At 39.7% G+C, this 19,695-nt stretch overlaps 1 protein-coding gene across 16 annotated transcripts in view; it reads left to right on the top strand.

Moving 5' to 3' along the window:
- nfixb (nuclear factor I/Xb) overlaps positions 1 to 19,695 on the top strand; it is a 133,169-nt gene that overhangs the window by 46,848 nt on the left and 66,626 nt on the right. For 9 of the 16 annotated variants that reach the window (XM_033970542.2, XM_033970540.2, XM_033970545.2 and 6 more), the window contains one exon: positions 5,663 to 6,194. In XM_033970542.2, the coding sequence (XP_033826433.1) occupies positions 5,663 to 6,194 (532 nt within the window). Of the gene's footprint in view, positions 1 to 4,109; positions 4,881 to 4,960; positions 5,158 to 5,662; positions 6,195 to 19,695 lie in introns of those variants that run through there. The other 7 variants (XM_033970550.2, XM_033970539.2, XM_033970541.2 and 4 more) reach the window with 7 other exon arrangements.

Raw genomic sequence — 19,695 nt, 5'->3', positions numbered from 1 at the left:
TGGTGTTTTAGTGTTTGTAGTGTTTTAGTGTGTGCGATAATAATGCAGAGGTGTGCAGTATCTTTTGTGTGTATTTTTGTGTGATAATGAGGAGGTGTACAGCGGGCATTAGGGCCTTGTTGTGAAAGGTCATGGTCAATAATATATGATGAAAATTGCAATGAATACATTTATTCCTTTTGTTGACTTTCTGTTGATAATTATTTCCTCAAATACCATGAACAGTATAGTGCAGTTATTCTACATGAAAGTAATTCTAATGAAGAAGTCACACCAAACAATGGATTGGAGTTCATATTTATGTGATTTTTACATGTATGTTCTTGGATCTGCTCAAAAGGCACATTGTTGTTTTCTCTCTTAAGCGAATGATTAAAGTTCTGCTGGAGTCATCTCACCTCGCGTGGTTGGTCAGGACTGTTTCTCCTCTGCTCTGGCTCGTGGTCGTGGGTCAATGGTGCCACACTCCCAGGTCAGGGACACTGTGGCTGTGCAGGAGAGGACAGAGCCGGGGCCACGGAGGAGCAGAGCACAGCATTAATGGAGGGCCAGACGGCTACTCTGGACCATACTTTTAATTGGTCTAATGAGATGCACAGTGACCCCAGCGAGGTCAAACACTCCAGGACAGAGCAGGACAAAGGAGGACGCAGAAGTATGTCACTATCACACATTTTGCAGGAAGATATGCATTGCCTATACTATAAAGTTAAATGAAATATAGTAAGGAGATAAAGACCATTATGACAAAATCACACATATAGCCTATGTGCTTATGCATAAACACAGAATTTATTTCTCCATAGCTTAGTTAAAAAAAAAAAAGTATACTGAACTACATTAGTGGTCATTTTAACGTATTAGTACCTTTTCACCTGAGCAAACAAAAGCTATATCCTACACATTTTTGTGTTGAAAATTGATACATTAGTTATTGGGACATTGTGTTTGAACATGGGCTGGCGTGAGCCAATCACAGTCACTCAATTAAACCTCTCCTATAAACACAACAACAGAAAAGTGCAGGTGTGTTTTTGAGAAATGAAAAGATGTGACATTTAAGTGATTTGATTGTTGAGTTTGTTTTTGAGGCTAAACGCTTATTTGTGCCAAACAAGGTTACTCCCTAAAAACACTCATTGATCAAACTTTAATTAACACATCTTTTATTTGATGCATTTAGTTAGTGTGTAGTGCTTTGACCTCCTTCAAATATGTTTTTCGTCCTTTTAACATATTTAAACAACCCAACTGCACAAACTAAACAGCCTAAATGATTTAATAAATAAAGGTTTGTCGCTGGTTTACAGGAACAAATAAATCCCCTATACAGGAAATATGGCGAAAATGGCCATTTTTCATTATTATATAAAAACACAAAGTCTACAGATTCAAAATATTGTATTATAAGTGACTTTAGTTTTATTTTTAGTAGTACAACATTGTCATTGAAGAGTATGACGCTGTTGGACTGTAGAGCGCGCTGGTTGAAGCGCATGTGCTTTTCAGGCTCTTTTCTCCCCGACTGAAAGAGTTAAGCTCAAGTTGGCAGCCAACTCCACAGTCTCGGTCAGACGTGCAGAGAATAGAAATATAAAGGACTTGAAAATCATTTCTTTTGTCTCGTTATGGACGGCTTATAATTAGCTTAACAGCAGTGCAGCGGATATAATGAACGTAAACGAATTTGAAAAATGAGATGACGCTACGGGCGGGCGTTCATTTCAGAAATATTAAGGATTATTTGGGCCCACAGTTTGATTTATGCCACGAATAAATACACAGTTGAAGTATGCCAACAAAAAGAGAAAGTAGGCTATTATTTATTTTTCATTTTATTGACATTTGATTTGTCTGCGTCCTCCCTGCGTCTTTTCTCGCGTTATTCATTGGCAGCGAGTTTTTAACTTTCTCCTTTTTTTACGTGTTTTTGCGTTTTCTTTTACTTTTGGCAGCCCTCTATGTATTTGTTACATTTTCAACTATTCATTTGAAGCATCTTGTAGAACAAGAGGTCCTGGTGCATTTTAATTTTTTTAATTGAGTTTTTCCTCTTAATAATGGATTTGGATGAGTGATGGAGGAGAAGAGCCGTTTGTGTAATAATAGCCTATTTGACTATAATTTCGGCCTAAAAGCGTGACGTTTCGAGGGGAGACGCGTTTCACATTTGAAGGCCTTTTACACAGTAAGTGCGCAACTGCACATGGCGCTCACGCAGCAAGTGCAAAGGCGCATTTTCATCAACATTTAGCTTGACGTGTGAGGAAAAAACTGTAAACAATTTGTGAACCCAAAATAAATGCACAGGTAAGTAGCTGACCCCTAAAGTATGTTTGATTGTGACCTCGTATCGGTTTGATAATAAAAAATACTGTGTTAACTGCTAGTACAGGCCCAGTGTGTGCTAACAGATAATACAGACATGTGAATCTTGTGTTCACCCACGGAGGCTTTAAATGCAACATTTTTTTCATATTTAACAACAAAATATGTACATAACTGTTATAGCAACAGAATATTATAAGATTTTCTTCCTGACGCACCATAACTAAGGACAATGACTGAAACCCCCTTGTAGTCAAATTCGGGCGACATGTGAATAGTGGCGTATTTGCATTTTGGCATGGCGACCCCAGTGACGCTTGATTTTTATTGAAAAGCTGCGCAGTGAATCACATTGAAGTGCCAGTTATCGTCTCCTAAGATTTCTGTTCTGCAGGTGGTGATTGAAGCCGAAATATTTGACTCAGAGGCTACCTTTCAGTCTCTTACGCATCACAATAAACACTGCCTCCTCTTTTACTTTATTGGCTACCTCCATTATCTAATCATATATCAGAGTTTGGCAGCGCTGAATGACTCTCACAGTGAATGGGGCTGAATGTAGAGGTGTGCTCTCCTCAGTGCAGTGTAACAGATGATGGGTCACAGTCAGTATTTCATTAGGCTGCGCTGCCTCCATGGCTCCAGGATGGAGTGAAGTGGATTGATGATTTGAACTTGAGCATGAACGTGCACTATGGAGAGAGAGCGTGCGCGAGAGAATGATGGCTTTCTGTTTTAAGTGCCTTATGCTTGTGTCTGCAGAATAATGTCCTGAATTCCTCTAAAATAAATTCTAGTCTTTGCATTTTAATAAATAGTTCTTATATTCGTAGTTGAGGGTTTGATCAAATTTGAAATCTATTTTGTTGACAGAGTTCTCTCTCTCTTTTTTTTTTGGCATCGTTTTCATTATTGTCTGTTGCAGTTTGCTCACTGTGAGTGAATTTGTGATGCAGGGCTTTCAGACTAGCCATCGAGACTGTCTGCAGAGCAGGTGCATCCATGAATGACAGACTTCTTCGATGAAGCAACATGGCAGCCAGTGACAGAGCTAACGCCAAATCCCAACGGGAGTTCGGGAGTAAATTTAGGTTGGTTTGGAGAGGGAGACTACATTGCTGTGTAGAATACAGCTGAGGCGACTGGGTGACCATTCTGCCTTGAACAGTCCCTATCATGTGGCTCTAATGGTCTCATCACTGGTGTGTGCGGGCACAGTGTGGCTGGTTTGTTTCTGCCTCTTTGTTTGCTGTGGTAAACCCATGAGCAGCTGCCGCTGGTGGGGTCTGGAGGGATTCTGAAGCTGTGTGTCCTCTCTTTGCCATCCTCTGCCAAGGTGGCATTATGCAAGTAGAGCGAGGGGTAGAGAGAGAGAGAGAGAGCGCAGAGCAGGCGGGGGACAGTGGGGGTTAGAAACGAGGCAACGGCGGCCATAGTAAAGATGGAGGAAGGCTGAGGCTGCTGGGATTGGTGCAGGAGAAGACTTGCTCCCCTGAACTTTGCCTTGGTGTCAGAGTGGAACTTGTCGATTTGGCAAATAGTGCGGTGTCGGACAAGACCGTGCCTCTCCTCCACTCCCACCTGCTCCCTCCTTCTCGCTCTCTCTCCTCGTGGTGCTCTCACTCTCTCCCTCTCTCTGCCACTAGCACCCCCCTCGTCACCCACCCTCTTTCTCTTTTCCCTCCCTTTCAGCTCTTGAAGCTAACGCATTGGCTGGGCTACAGGCATCTTGTTGCCAAATAGGTGGGCCCTACGCGTGTTGGCAAAGACTCAAGCAATGGTTAGGGAAAGAACGCGGAGAGGACGAGAGACGTCGAGCGAGAAACAGAAAGAGGAAGAGAGAGAGAGTTGGAGAGAAAAGGGGAAAAAAGAAGCGGCACTCGGCTTTGCCAGCGGTCGTATGCGCTCGTCCAACATTGATTCGGCTCTGTATTTTTTTCCCCTGTTCTGTGCTCTGCTCTCCCTGGCCCCCCCATCTGTGTGTGTGCTGCTGTGTGAGTGTGTGTGAGCCTTGTGCCGGCCCAGGGATCAGAACAGACACCACCAATTACGCTTTGCCAAGGATTTTTTTTTTTACTTTTTATTTTTTTTATTTTTTATTTTTGGAAAGCGCAAAGGACTGTTTACTTTATCTGTTCCCGTTGTTGAAGTTTTTGCCTCTTCACAATATTGACAACATTTGGAATTTTTTGGGAATTTTATTTTGTGTTTTTTTCTCTCCTCTTTTTGTTATTTTGTGCTTTTGTCTAATGAGTTTTTGGCCGGGTTCCTGCTGCGGCAAAACGTGAATTTTGCCCATTCCGGGAAATCTTTTTTTCTCTCTCTTTACTTTGGCCCACTCTTTCTAGTGAGCAGCATATTCAGCTAATTATTTTTTTTTTTACAATCCCCAACTTTTTCATCTGGTATTTCTTCACACTCTGCCAAACCAACACTTGCTTTACATTGGGGAGCGCAGGAGGAAACGAAAAAAAAAAAAAAAAAAACTGGTGCAGGAGATTTTTTTTTTCACTTTAAACGCTGTGCCAAATTTATGATGAGAGTGCAAAATGGTAACTACCAGGCCGTCTGTCTTCCTCTTGCTGTGTGGTTTTCTGTGGTGATTTGTGTCTACATTCAGTTTGTTGCGGATATGTGAGTCGGGTTGGAGCTCCCTTTGCATGGTAGCGCAGATAGGGAAATGGTATGGCTGATCTTTTAGCAGCACATTTCAACAGTGGTCTTGTGGCGGCAAAGCTTGGCGGTGGTGAGCGACCGGTGTGTGGCAACCCTGGCACAGGAACGCTATGGCGAGATCTGGGCTTTGTTGCCCAGAGATATGTAGTGAAGGTATTATAGCGCTGATGAATAACTTGCCTTTTGGACAAAAAAGTGGGAGCGCACCTCGGCTCAGCACTTTCTTTTGCATGCACATTTTATATGTGTTGTGTGTGTTTTAGTATGTATTGTGTGTTTCAGTTAAATTATTTTTGAAACAATCCTTTTTAACAACTTTTAAGAGACATTCTGTATAGCATATTATGTTAATATAGTTTTTTACTGTAAGATATAAGACTGTAATTTTAAGCTGCGATTTTATATAACCTTGTTATTTTGGTATTAAAGAATTAATGAGACAGAAGAGCTCCAAACATTTAATTGTGATCTAACTATGCAATTTCAATATGTTTATATGTATAAAATAATCCGACTTTACAGTTATCTTAATACATATTGTAGAAATGCGTTTAAAAAAAAAAAATATTATTATAAAATTTTATTCTAAATGTAAATTGTTTTAATTTCAAAATATCTAACTGAACGTAACACTGACCTTATTATCATCTTTCTCCAGGATGAATTTCATCCCTTCATTGAGGCCCTCCTCCCACATGTCCGTGCCTTCTCCTACACCTGGTTCAACCTACAGGCTCGCAAGCGCAAATACTTCAAGAAGCACGAGAAGAGGATGACCAAGGATGAAGAGCGTGCGGTGAAGGACGAGCTGTTAGGGGAGAAGCCAGAGATCAAGCAAAAGTGGGCCTCACGCCTTTTGGCCAAGCTGCGCAAGGACATCCGGCCTGAGTTCCGTGAGGACTTTGTGCTCACCATCACGGGGAAGAAGCCCCCCTGCTGCGTGCTGTCCAACCCCGACCAGAAGGGCAAGATCCGCCGAATTGACTGCCTGCGCCAGGCCGACAAGGTGTGGCGGCTGGACCTGGTGATGGTGATTCTGTTCAAGGGCAGCCCTCTGGAGAGCACGGACGGAGAGCGCCTGGTCAAGTCGCCCCAGTGCTCCAACCACGGCCTGTGTGTCCAGCCACACCACATCGGAGTCACGGTCAAAGAGCTGGACCTCTACCTGGCCTACTTCGTCCACACACCAGGTACGCACTAGCTAGTCTGCATTAGGCATCTATATTATGTTATGTATTAGCATTTGTCATGGGTATTGTGAGTAGAGAGAAAATAAAGACAGGTGAGGTGAGGAGGGAAGAATGTGAGGAGAAGGATGTTCTACAAGCTCTTCACAAAACCGCATTCCTTTTTGGGGATTTGCATGGCACAAACAAATTATTGCAAAACAGACTATTGAATTGAACTTGTGTGGCTAAAAACCTATGCTTTTATAAGCATATATATTCTATAAATTATAAATAATCTTTTAGTTGTCACTTTTTTGTCTCAAATTTAGTTATGGATTTGTTATTTTTATGATTCACTTGTGTGTACTTCAGAAATAGTCAAATACAACTGTACAGATTCTTCCGCAGATATGGCACTTTTCACTATACCCTTTTTCCGTCTTTTATCTACTAATATCATGCAGCCATAGTTTATTTACTTTGCATACACTTCCGCGATCCCTGTGCCAAGCCTGGCCTTGATAAAGCTCAAAGCAGATCTTGTGCCAAACGGCGATAAACACAACAAACAGTGCTCAGGGCTCCGATAAGCGTTGCATCTTTGCGTTTAACACCACGCTGTCATCTCGAGCTTTCGTTGCCATTTCTATCTGCTCAAAAAAGATCCACCAGACTTTGACAGCACGTCTCACAAACCTGTGTTTACTTAGAGATATGTTTGCCTCGCCACATTTGTTAAAGCATTTGTGTGCAAATTTGTCTAAATCCGAGCTCCGATGTTCCCCTGTGCCATGTGTCAACAAAAGCATCTGCAAACCTGTTTGTATGTGGAAAAAGCACATCTCCATTAGCAGTGCAATGATTGGGACGTCAGTGAGCAGTGTGGAGTTCCTTTTGAGGTGCCCTGAGAGTGAGCCCAAAGTTGGCCCTGTCCCAGGTAGTCTAAAGGTGCCCATGGCTCTGTGTAGCTCTGCCTCTGCCTCCACATTGAGCGGGTCGGAAAAAATCCAGAATGAACACTTACTAAAGCAGCAAAAACGCATGCGTACAGAATATGTGAAAGTAAAGCCAGAAAATCAATTTGCTTAAAATGCAAAACACACAAAAATCTGCTCTATACAGGGTTTGTTGTTACATTTTTAAGAATTAACAGCGGAAATTTTTTCACATTAACAGTATATCTTATTGATGTTTTTAAATTTTAAATAATTAACAGTTGTTTTCAAAGATATTAAATTTGTGTTAAAATTGTTATTAAAATTTGTATTAAAATTATACATTAGTATTGTTAGAGCTATTTTATTATCAAATTGACCTGTAATTTAATATCATTTGACTACAATATTTTTTGCTGTCTACATACATATATATGTATGCACAAATGTCCGCTTGGATGTTGTTCTTTAGCCTGAGCTTCCTGTTTTGTGGCTGTGTGATTCGTAGCAGGTGTAAGCACTGTTCCCCTCACACAAACGCTCACAGACAGTTAGCGAGCGCGGCTATTATCCCGCTCCTCTTACCACTGGCATACAGTTACAGCCCTTAATGCTGCTCCTTGGCAGAGAGGTGCAGGGCTCCTCTGCGACAGAGCGCCCCATGCCAGGCTCCTTTCAGCCCTGTGTGTAACTCGGTGAGCGCCTCTTCCTGTCCCACAATGCTCTGGGGCCAAACCGCCGCTCAGATTAGCTCCCAGCGCAGCCTGGTGCCCCTCCGAGTAAAGCCCTTTTTGCGCTTTGCCAGCTCCACTCACGACCGCAGCTAGTTCTTCTGCAGTGAATCTTGAAATTCTGTTGTAGTTATGATGACTACTTTTTGGATTTCAGTTTAGACATTTGTTAAAGCATTTACACCATTACAGTGACAAGTCCAGTGTTTAAAAACTTAATGGTGACTGAGCTTCTTTGTTCCCATGTTTAAATTCTTTTTTTTTATTACTGTAGCACATTTTTTATTTACCTACTCAATATCTAGATCTTTGAAATCTATTCGATATTCAATCATTCCCTATCCCATAGCTAATTTTTTATGATAACATATTTCTATAGCCATAAGGTAAGTCATGTAAACAGTAGCTACCTTTACACTATTTTCAGACAGCAAACCGGGGTGAGGCAGAGTTTACCGTGGACAGACACATAGCGGCTCTGTTCTGACCCTTGTAGTGGAAGTGTTACAGTTTTATTCTTAGCTCATCATCGTACGGTGTCTCGCGGAAGCTATCTGTTGTCAGGTTGCAAGCGATTGGACCTCAGCCTTCTCAGTCACCCCTTTGGTCCCATCCCACCACCTCTGTGCTCCCCTTCCCACTGATGTCACCACGGGCCTAACCCAGCTGCAGAGGCCTGGGGTGAGCCAAGCTTTCATGTGATGTGTGATTGACAGGGCAGGACATCCAACCCGCTTCTTCTCTGCTTCCCTGCAGTACTGTGTGTGTGTGGCTCTACATTTGTCCAATTATAGCCCGGGCTCACAGGCAGGGCAGAGCAGGGACACATCAAAGCGGTTTGAAGCTGGACTGAGCTGGACTTGCTCCGTGTGCGTCTGCTCTACGGCGGCAGAAAATAAAAACAAAAGACTGCAGTGTTTTTCCTTTTGGCAAATACCTTGCAGCGCACGGTGTATTTATGCCATCCCCTATATAAACTGATTGCTTTACCCTAGTCAGTCAAATCCATTTGTAGTATGGGCTTAAAACTTTCGTAATTTACTCCCACCAAACTGTAAATGATGTCACTAATTCAAGTTTGAAATTTCACTTTTGTATCTCAATGTTAGCATTATAACTTAAAAAAATCAGCTTGTCTTAATATAATTGTGGTCTAACCCCTGTTATAGGCATGTAATATTAGGGTTGTATAGCTCAAAGTAGGGCTGGGTGATATGGTGATAACAGTTGAATCATGTGACCCTGTGATGATCTGCTATTTGCATTTCGTGATTCACTGTTTCTATATTTAATACAACTCTATGCTCAAACAGACACTTTTCCTACTTCTCCTATTGGTTAGCCTTTGTAAGGCTCTGTCAGTGTGTGGCAGCTCGATTTAACCTATTACAGTGAAGTGTGAACTTTCATCAAAAGCAGATGACTTTTGTTACTTCTTAAAAGCAATAGAAAAATACAAAATGTAGCCTCTAGGAATCGTGATAAAATCAAAATCTTGTTATTGTTCGAAGAAAATCATCCTATTACTTTTTTGCCATAGCGCTCACCCCTTGCTCAAAGCATGTCATCATGTATGAAATTAGATTGAATATGAAATTAAGTGCTGTTAAAACAACTACTCTACCTAACTAGGCTGCTTCTGCAGATAATAATAGTTAGGTTGTGATCCAAAGTGATGTCTGGCTTGTCATTCTGCACTGACCACACTGAATGTGTGTGGTCTCTGCAATAGTAAAATGTGGAGATTTCTTTCATTACTTAGTAATAACATTGCAATTTCCTGTAGCCCATGTATTCTTATTGGTGTTCTTCTAGGAAATTTGAACTCTGGACTTGAGAGACATTCATTTACCCATCAACATGTTGTAGGCATCGCTCTGATGTTACAAATAGTCTGCAGAGCGTGTTTTAATAGAGCTGAACAAAGCAGGGAATCAACAGGGAGCCAGGCGAGACGGCCAGCTAGGGACTTAACGCTTGCTCACGTCAAAATAATCCCTCAAACACATCTTATCTGGTTTGTCCAATATCCTGAGCTTCAGAAGGGATGCAAACTTATCAGATGTGGTTATGTAATGAACAAAGAAAGGTAGGGCTGTAGTCAAACACTGATATGTCCTCTACACTGTAAACATTGTACCATTACATGTATAGAGTGACAGACCTTGCTTGTTCATCTATCGACCCAGAGACCAAGCTCATACCATACTCTGACTTATCCTAAATTTCTTTAAATTACAATAATTTTACATTCTGTTTGTAGAGGGCTCATTATATGAACAATTCATTTTCCCAAAAACACATGATTTACATTGTTTAAAATAGGCATTTGATAATTGCAACACTTTAGACTTAGACTTTAATGTCATTGTGAAATATTGCACAGCCCTTTTCAGCACTGTATAATGAAACTAAATAATAATCTGACCCCTCTTGTGACCATAGCTCATCTAAATAAGACTCACAAAATTATTAGTGTTGACTATTCTAGTAGATAGCGCATAAGATTAGATGATTCTCTATAAAAAAAATCATAAATAAACCTACAGGGACTTGCATTTTTGAAAGGAACCATTTAGGAAAACGCCTTAAGTGAAAAAGCAGTATGATTCCAATGCTTACAACGGAAACTTGTCTATTGAAATAGCACTGCCAATAAAGCTTTCGTGGGACAGTGTAGGATGCTGTTGTTTTTCAAATATATTGCAGCGCTGGGGCCTCGTACAACCCGAACTGGCTGATTTTCAGACGGTGTAGTTTTTCTTTTTTGCAGTAGCAGAGGGAGAGAAAAGATGGAAAAGAAAGGCGTCTGGGAAAAAGATTTGAATACGGCTTTTGCTTTTAGCTTGTTCAGAATTGGCCCTACGCTTTGACCTCCACAACTGCTTCTCTCACAACTTTGCCCCACAGTTTAGGTCTGACAGCTGAACGGCTCGGAGGACTGGGGCTGGGCCAAACCTGCTTCTTATTCTCTGTAATTATCCAGTTTAGTGAGTAACACTGAAAAGACATAACACAAAAGAGTGAGTATATGATTGAATTAGGTTTCATTTAGGAAACAGAGGTCAGGTCCTAGCTCCGCAAATAGAAAAATTCTCTCTAGCAGAAAGTGCTTATTGCGGGCAACATGGATTAGCATTATATCCTAATTTCACTGTACACTGGTTTTTAATTATTTGTGTAATTAAGGTTAATAAATAAATGTTGTGGTGTCTGTTTTATCAGCCTAGCATTTGTTTTTCTGGTGTGGTTTTGTTTAATACTACAAGATATCTGACATTTAAGTAGATTGCTGAAAAATTATTTATAACTCATATTAATTCTGTTTTTATTCATTGCCTAAGCCTACTAAGTTAAAGGACGTTTTAAGAATATCTATAGAAAGAAAGAAAGCATGTTTGGAATTTGTTTATTTACAATATTTTGCCATTTTATATTAATCGCCATACATTGAACGATTTATACTCCTGTTTAAAACTCCATTAAAATTCATGTTAGTTGAATTTTACTATTTATTTTAATAGGACAGAAAAACCCATACATGTTTTCTTTGTGCTATAAGGGCTATTTCGTTTGAGCGTGTGAATTTGCATGACCAGTCCCCTCGTTTTTCTTTTTTTTCCCTATCCTTCTCTGTCCCGTCGCCAGGCCTGAAATCTGCCCGTTCCCTTAAAAAGCATACGTGCAGCACACAGGAGGGGCTAGCAGCTTGGCCGGACCCTCTGCTCTGGCTGGGGGCAGAGGAGAGAGGTGAGGAAGGAGGCTTAAAGCAGGAGCCCGAGCAGCGAGATACCAAAGGAAACGTCTTGTTTTCCGGGCTCGCTCCCAGCCGCTACATTCCGGACAGTCTGTGGCGTTCCTTGTTTCCTCGGACCAGTGGAGCAGAGCACGCAGAGACCTTCCCTGTAATCGGGACAAGCTCTTACTATCAATGGGTTTCAGATGATGAGAAATAGGACCATTGCCATAATGAATAACAATTTCAACCAAAATACTATATCTTGTTAATGAGAAAAAGCGGAAAACCATGAATACGGACATCCCCATCAAACGTATGCTCCCTTCCACCTTTTAGGCATTAATTATTAAAATAAAAAAATTAACACTACTGCTAGAAAAACCTTCAATGGTAATAAATGCCATTCACCATTGTTGTGATGATATTGATATAAAGTAATAAGAAAAGCATAGAATAAAGATGATGCAAAATGCCATGCTGAAACAAAGGGAAAGGGAGGGCACACATTCAGGCTAGTGGGGCTGGTTGGCAGCGCTTGGCAGGCAGCGCTGCAGCTCTGTTTAGAAGGTGCCAGCTTTTCAAACCGACACACAGCCTCTGCCAACTTCTCTCCTTCTGATCCTTTCTTTCTCCCCTCATTTTAACATTTTTCCCCCATATCCTTGTTTTCGCTTAACACGTCTTCCCCTGTGTGTCCCCTTGCACCCCTAAAATCTCTCCTATAGGCGCTCTGTCACAGCAGGGTGCTGACAAACCCAGCGATTTTAAACTTATTTTGCGTCTCTGTCTGGAATAAAAGAGCTATCGTGTTACCAGACGTTTTTTCTTCTTCTTCTCGCTCTAAAATATGTTCCGCCGGCTTTTGCAGGGCGAATATTCAGTGTGATGGTGCTGCTGCTGTGAATTCAGGTCCAAAACAAAATGGCGGATTAAGCCAAGCTGGTCGCCACCAAGACAGTAGGACTAGAAACGCATGCATGAATCATTGTGGTAAATGCGATTTCTATTCTTGTGAGCATTTATGATATTCACAACTGCTGATGCCATAGAAATAAAGTATCAATGTATACAAAATTTAAAGGAATGAGGAGGGAGGACATTTTCCACTCTCCCTCCCCGCTGCTCTGACACTTTTGGCAGATGACACACTTTCTTGACAAAAACAGTCAAATTTTGCGATGGTAACAACAGTGTTTACAAACAATAATGCAATGCCATTATTATTTTGCCTACAGAATACAAGTACATTTATTAGATCTATGTAAACTATTTGAGATTATTGACAACTGTACAATTTAAACTTAACTAACTTGCATTTATTAATTTAGTTTATTATAATGTATTATAATGTATTATTATTATTATTATTATTATTATTATTATTATTATTAAGCCTGGTGGCATTGACTTGCTTGTCTCCATGGAGATAAATAAATTCAGTTCCATCATAATCTAGGGCTAGGCAAACTCAAGCAGGTGGAAGTCTCTTTCTTGACCAAGTTTCATAGTTCACCTTTAAGACTGTTTGGTCACAAAGAGAAATTTCACTATTAACAATTGACTGTCCACTAGTAATACCATTTTTCAAACAATCTTATGAGCATAACTGTTTGTCATAATTTGGGATCTTCCATTACACAGCTAAAAACTAACAAACCGCAATAACGTTAGGCCATCTTTCTATAGCACACCCAAACCACAACTGGACCATCCTTCAGATTCCATGTGAACATTGGGCCTTTCAGCAGCGCGCTCTGAGTGACGGGGCGAGCGTTAAACGGTGGGTGTGGGGGTGGATGGAATTACTCAATAATGATCAGAAAATTAGAGCCATTATTGAGGGAGAGTAAACAGGCCTCTCTAAGTGTGAAAGAGCCTATTCAGATGGGACCAGGAGCAGGAGTCCTTTCTTCCATTCACAGATGCACCCATGGCCTTGAGAGCCCCCCTTTTGTTGGCTGGAATAACAGAGTGAATGTATGGGGTCGCCTGGGCAGGGGTCCTGTTCATGCAAGTATAGGCTCAGTATGGAACACCTATTGACCAGAGACGCTGTCCATAAATCAATACTTCCAAGTCCTTTTATTGTCCATTTAAGCCTGTGGCGTCCAGACGTTTTTCCTTCGATAGTTGTTGAAGTGATTATAAGAAGGAGGGCCTTGCAATAGAGATAAACATTTTTGGATGGAAACTTAAAGGGGCATATATGTAACTTTTCTGGTGGAGGGTTTGCTGCCTCCATGGAGAATTTATTGCATTTCCTGGGATGTTTCACAGTATGGTAGTGCGGTATAATACTTATTGATCTCCATGGCGACAATCAGGTGACACCACAGGTCAAATCCATGGAGAGATGATCTTGCTCCGAGTATAAATGCATGATTGTCAAGGCATTTTTGAACAATAAAAACACCTGTGAATAAATACAAGGCAGAAAAGGTGTAATTTCATACTGGAAAACATCTCCATGGAGATGCAGAAAATTTACATCGTGCATCTTTGTAAATTGCTTATACTTTAGGGTCATAAGAAAGAAATACTAAGTTGTGTTTCTATTAATATTATAAGTACTGTCCCTTTTTAGAGATTTTTCATTGTTGTCTTATCTATTTTATATACATTATTATGTACTATATTGTCACGGTACTAAAACTTGATGCATTTGATACCACAATTATTTTTTTATCATTGAATGTTAGTAAATTAGTATCTAACGTTGGTAACTAGTTTCAGTATTGTTCAGTATTGTTGACCCTCAGACTCATACCCTCGTACCCTCATAACATACAAATATTCTAAACTATCATATAAAGTAATATCTGTCTTTTTTGCATCTCTTTACTTTATCTCAAAGCCAAGCATTCCACTCGCATACTTTCTACTTTTTATTTTGTGCAAATTAGCCAAACTTTGCTAATTAACTCGTCTGCCAGAAGCGCTAAGTTCAGAAATCTTGGCAGGCATGCGTGTTAGTGTTTCTAAGTGTCTACAAGTGCACCTGGGTGTGTTTTTTTTTTTCTTCCTCTTTCCCTCTGCTCTTTCCTCGCTCAAACACCACACACTTGTTTTCTGTCTGCAGCATCCGGGGAGGCGACAGTCAGGGGAAGATGGGTGTAAAGTGGGCGCTAATGCAAAGACTTCCGCGTTAGAAAGTGCAAAATATCGTAATTAATGTAAAACTAAGTAAATGAACTGCGTTTCTTTGCTGCGAAGTGACAAGCCACTTTAGGATACAGAGAGGAGAATTCACAGTGTTAGATGGAGTTGCCAGATCCGTAATCATGAACGATGCAGACATTCATTTATAGTATATTACTTCAATTATTGTACATGCGGAGTTTTGTGGATTTAGAATATATTAAGAATGGGATTTATGAAATTTCAGAGACAGACTATCAGTATCGGAAGTAAGTTTGGCAGGTCAAGCATTCCATGGGTTTCAGAATTCAGTGAAAAATTAGGACTGTTGCCATAACAATTTAAAACTAAATATTATATCATTTAAATGGTGAAAAGGGTTCAAAAAGTCACATATAACAGGTCACATATAATACTTGAGTAAATGTTTGTTTTGTTTTTTTCTTCTTGAAATTGAGAATCCAATCAATACAAATCAGACTTTACCATTTTTATAATTGATTAAATAATTTCTTATATTAATAAACTAATATAACTGCATATATTAATAAACTATAACTTTTGAATGTAAATATAAAAAGTTATCTGGCATGCATGTTATATAATAATCCGTAAACAATAGGTTATGCTGAGGACAAAGCTGACCGAACTATCATGCTCCAAGTGTAAGTGACCCGCTTGGATCCATGTCAGAATGGCCGTTGAATAGCGTTGCCATGGTCACATAGTTTTTTTTCCCTTCCTGCCTACCTTTCCTGGGCCATTTCCAGGCGGTGTGGGTGACTGGCCTGGTTGGCAAGCTGAACTGTCATGCTTGCGGGGTGGTTTGTGCGGCAGCCTGGTCCTTGCCGTGGCAACCAGAGTGTAAAGCCCTGCCAGTGGAATCCAGTCAGATCACTTTCACTGTATAGAGGGCATCCCCCACTCACCCTCAGCACATACATTTACACTTAGATGGCACTGCACACAAACAGACTGACAGATTTTGATATGTGTTTAATATTTGCGTGATTAAAATAGCTTTACTTTTTGAAATTATGATTTTTTAAATTTTGTTATATCAGTATTGCAGATTTTAGATATAGTCTATTAAACCTAATGCTAACATTACATTTGAATAGCCTTAATAAACCATGAAAAAGAGGAAATTTATTCATAATGAACAAATAGTTTATTATGAATGATTCAGGCTTAGAACCTACTTAATTAATACCTTAATCCTAATAGCGAACCCTGTACCCTTAATTAACTGGTTACTAATCCTGAAGCACTCTTAATAAACACGTTTTTTGTTTTGATTTAAAGCTACCATCTGTAATTATACACACCACCATCTAATGGTGAAAAAAATAAAAAAAAACTCACATATGGTAGCTTGAAGTCTTTGTTCATGCTTTATTAAGGCTAATTAAAGTGTAGTTATTATAAAGCTGTACAAGTCTAGTGTTACTAGACTAGTGTAACTAGCTCATTTGATTAGGACGTTGCTTCCAAGAAATCACCTATTTTCTTTATATTTCATTTCATAATCTGTGAGCTGGATGTTTCTTGGCATTGCTGTCTGCTGTTTTTTCAGTATTTGAAACACTTGCCAAATCCGACATATGAAACTGTCGGACTGTAGGGTTAAAGCAGATTTTTGCATTCACACATTTTGTTTAGTCTAAGGAGCTTAAAGGGACCTCTCTTCTATGAGTACATTTTGTAACAAGATAGAGAGTGTGATTGAAAACAAGTGAACCTGTCGTGTATCTCCTCTGCAGGGAGACTGTTTAAAACCACGTGTCCATTTTTTAACGTAAACTAAAATGATCTATTTGTAACATTAAGTCAGAATCAGGCTGTATTTTACATATATATTTAACTGTGGATACAGCTGCGCCCGGTATAGTGAAGCCATCATTCTGTTACATATACATTTCTTTGTCCTTACCATAATGTCTTAGAGCTGTTCAGAGTCATCGGGTGAAAATACGATTGCAAAAATTCTACATCTGTTTTTGATCCCCTCCTTTTCAGTCCGGACAAACTTGCTCATAGATTAGCCTGTCCCCTGTGGCTGTGTCATTTAGAAGTGTTCAAAGCACTGCTGAGGTCAGATATGATTTGTTTTTCGACACACATGAGTGATCACTTTGGACCCTCCCTCTGTCCTTTCGCCTTGTTCAACCCCACACCTGAACCCCTCCACACCTGATGCCTGTGGGCCCTATTCAAATGAAGGAAAACTCCCACATCCATGAATCATAATTTACACTCAACTTAGTTTTGAGTTACAGAAATTAATATGAAGTCATATTGCCGCTGGAAAGAAGCTGTTATTAGTCAAAGGTGCGCTATGCACATTTTGTAGTAATGTGTTTGAAGGTAGCTTGTCTCCATGGAGAGGTTATGGCCCTGCCTTGAATGTTCCACAGTACAGTATTAATCTTATCTATCTTGTATTCTTTTCAATTTCAGGTGTTTTATTGCAAAAACAAATACTTTGCAAAACATCCCTTCCTACCATTAGCGGGCTCATCTCTTCACACATCTGAACTGTAACTTTGCCTGGTTGCGCAACCTGCTTCTCTATGGATGCAGATGCGTTTAATACCAGACTGTGGAACATTCCAGTCAAGGCAATAACATTTCCATGGAGACAATGTTATAGTTGTGAAATCTGGTAGTGGCTTCCTATATATCTATTTATTGGCTTTACTAAATAATATTTGCTAAACCTGAATTATTTTCAAAGATGATTATATGTGTTGCGTTATGTGCAGTTTTCCTACTGTCCTTCAAATAATACTTCTATTTGAGCAGATGTGTGGGTTTGATATTGCATACAAAAATGCTGTAGTCTAATTTGGAATCCTTCAACACAGTTTGTTTTCTCTAATCTTCCATTGTTGTGAAATTATGGGTTTGTAAAGCAGCAATAGCACACCCTTTTGTTGGTTTTCCTTTAGCTGTAGCATTGGAGCAGATATAAATATGCCATTTGGCCTTTTGTGCGGCAACATCTGATAGGTGTATTATTAGCCGCGGACCACCCTGCTTCTGACCCCTACTTCAGTTTCCATTCTTGTAGCCTCAAAGCGCATCTCTTCTCCAGCCACCCAAACACGTAGGCGAGTGAAGAGAGCGAATTAATGCCATGACAGATAGGAACGGAACAGCCAGAGACCTCCTGCAGTGGCGATAGAGAAGGTAATCAGACTCCTAGTGTTTATTTTAAGAGCTGATGATCTGAAGGTGTCCATTAAAAGCAGAGGGCAAACAATTTAGGGGCAGTAAATCTGGATGGGGTTCAGGCTGCTGGTGTGGGCGTACCAACCAGCTCTCCTTTTCTACCCCTCTATAGAAAAGAAAAAAAACATGAGATGACAGTGAATTAAAGCAATCTGGCCTTGATTTTGTGGTTAGATTTCTATCTGTGGTTTTGGCTGGGAGAGCGTCACAGATCCCGCTTTGTGAGCCCTACTCTGCTGGCTCTTTTTTTTATTGTCGCTCTGTTCTTTTCATCTGAGGTTACTTTTCCTTCTGGCCTGGCTGTAAAACACACCCTAACAAGATACTATTCGCACTTAAAGGCTTTTTGAAGGGTCCCGTTTTTCATGTTACCTCAAGCGACCCAAAAACACACAGACTGTAAATAGAGAAAAAGTTAAATTTACGTTTGATAAATAAATGGTTATTATTATTATAATTATATATGAGGAGCTAAGGAACTACCTTGGGACCTCATAAGACTGCAAACTGATACTTTCTTTTGATGGAGGTGGAAATAGCAATTATTGCAAATATGATGATTTGTCAAGGCTCAATTTTGAACCATGAGTAAAGAACAATGTCAGAATTAAATGTTAGCCTGATTAAACCATGATACACCAGACGGTTTCTCCGGAATAGTAACTGGATATTGTTTCCACATGGTTCTCAACTGACAACATCTCTGACTGGATAAAATTATTCTTTATGGTTCTAATTTAATAAAATATATTCAAAATTTGATAGGCAATATCATTTGGTCTTTTTCGCAAATACCTACAAGTCCATATATATATATATATATATATATATATATATATATATATATATATATATATATATATATATATATATATATATATACATACACACACACACATTTATATGTATATGTGTGTATGTATATGTGTATGTATATATATATATATATATATATATATATATAGTGTGTGTGTGTGTGTGTATATATATATATATATATATTTGTTTGTTTTTATTGAAAACAGAACAATTTTTAAATCCTTTGAGATTCTATACTAAAATGCAGGCTCATGGTGCTGCTTCCTCAGTATTCACAGAAAGGACTTGAAGATAATTGATGCATATAAGACTGCAAATCATTATCTCTTTGCCAAATATTTGCTTTGAATTTTGATGGCTGCTGACTGAAGCCTTTATTTTTGGCACAAACCAAACATTAGAAACACATTTGTTTGCAGCGCAATGCCGAAAAACACCAGACACACACGTAAAATCTACTGTATGCCTGACACAACTTACAAAAAATAAGTTGTGGTTTTCCCTCCACTTCTCCATTCTCACTCATCTCCTTTCACTTAGGCTTTAGATGTGCAATGAAGTAATCCTGACATATTTTATACAGTAATGCAAAACAAACACTGGCCAATTACGCACATTCATCCCCCCAGTACCAATTCGTGGAAGTTGTTAGCCAAATAAAGCTCTTTTTTCTAACTTTCCATTTTACTCACTCTCTCTACGGATCTGTCCTGGCTAGACCTCTTAGTTGGAATCATTTGGAGCACAGAGCCTCTTTTGTGGTGAGGCTACAAGGTGTTGGTGAGAAAGAACAGGATTTTCTCTCCTGGACTCAGGTCCCTTCCATCAATCCACTCCTCCTGCTGCTGCTAGCTGTTTCATTTGACTTTCTTCAGGTCAGCACCGGTAAACAGAAATTTACGGCACACACTGTTTATCACCCACAC

The sequence above is a fragment of the Periophthalmus magnuspinnatus genome, chromosome 8 (genome assembly GCF_009829125.3).
Source record: "Periophthalmus magnuspinnatus isolate fPerMag1 chromosome 8, fPerMag1.2.pri, whole genome shotgun sequence".
Classification (NCBI taxonomy): domain Eukaryota; kingdom Metazoa; phylum Chordata; class Actinopteri; order Gobiiformes; family Gobiidae; genus Periophthalmus; species Periophthalmus magnuspinnatus.
The sequence above is the reverse complement of the archived record's forward strand: the minus strand, read 5'-3'. Positions and strand labels throughout refer to the sequence as shown.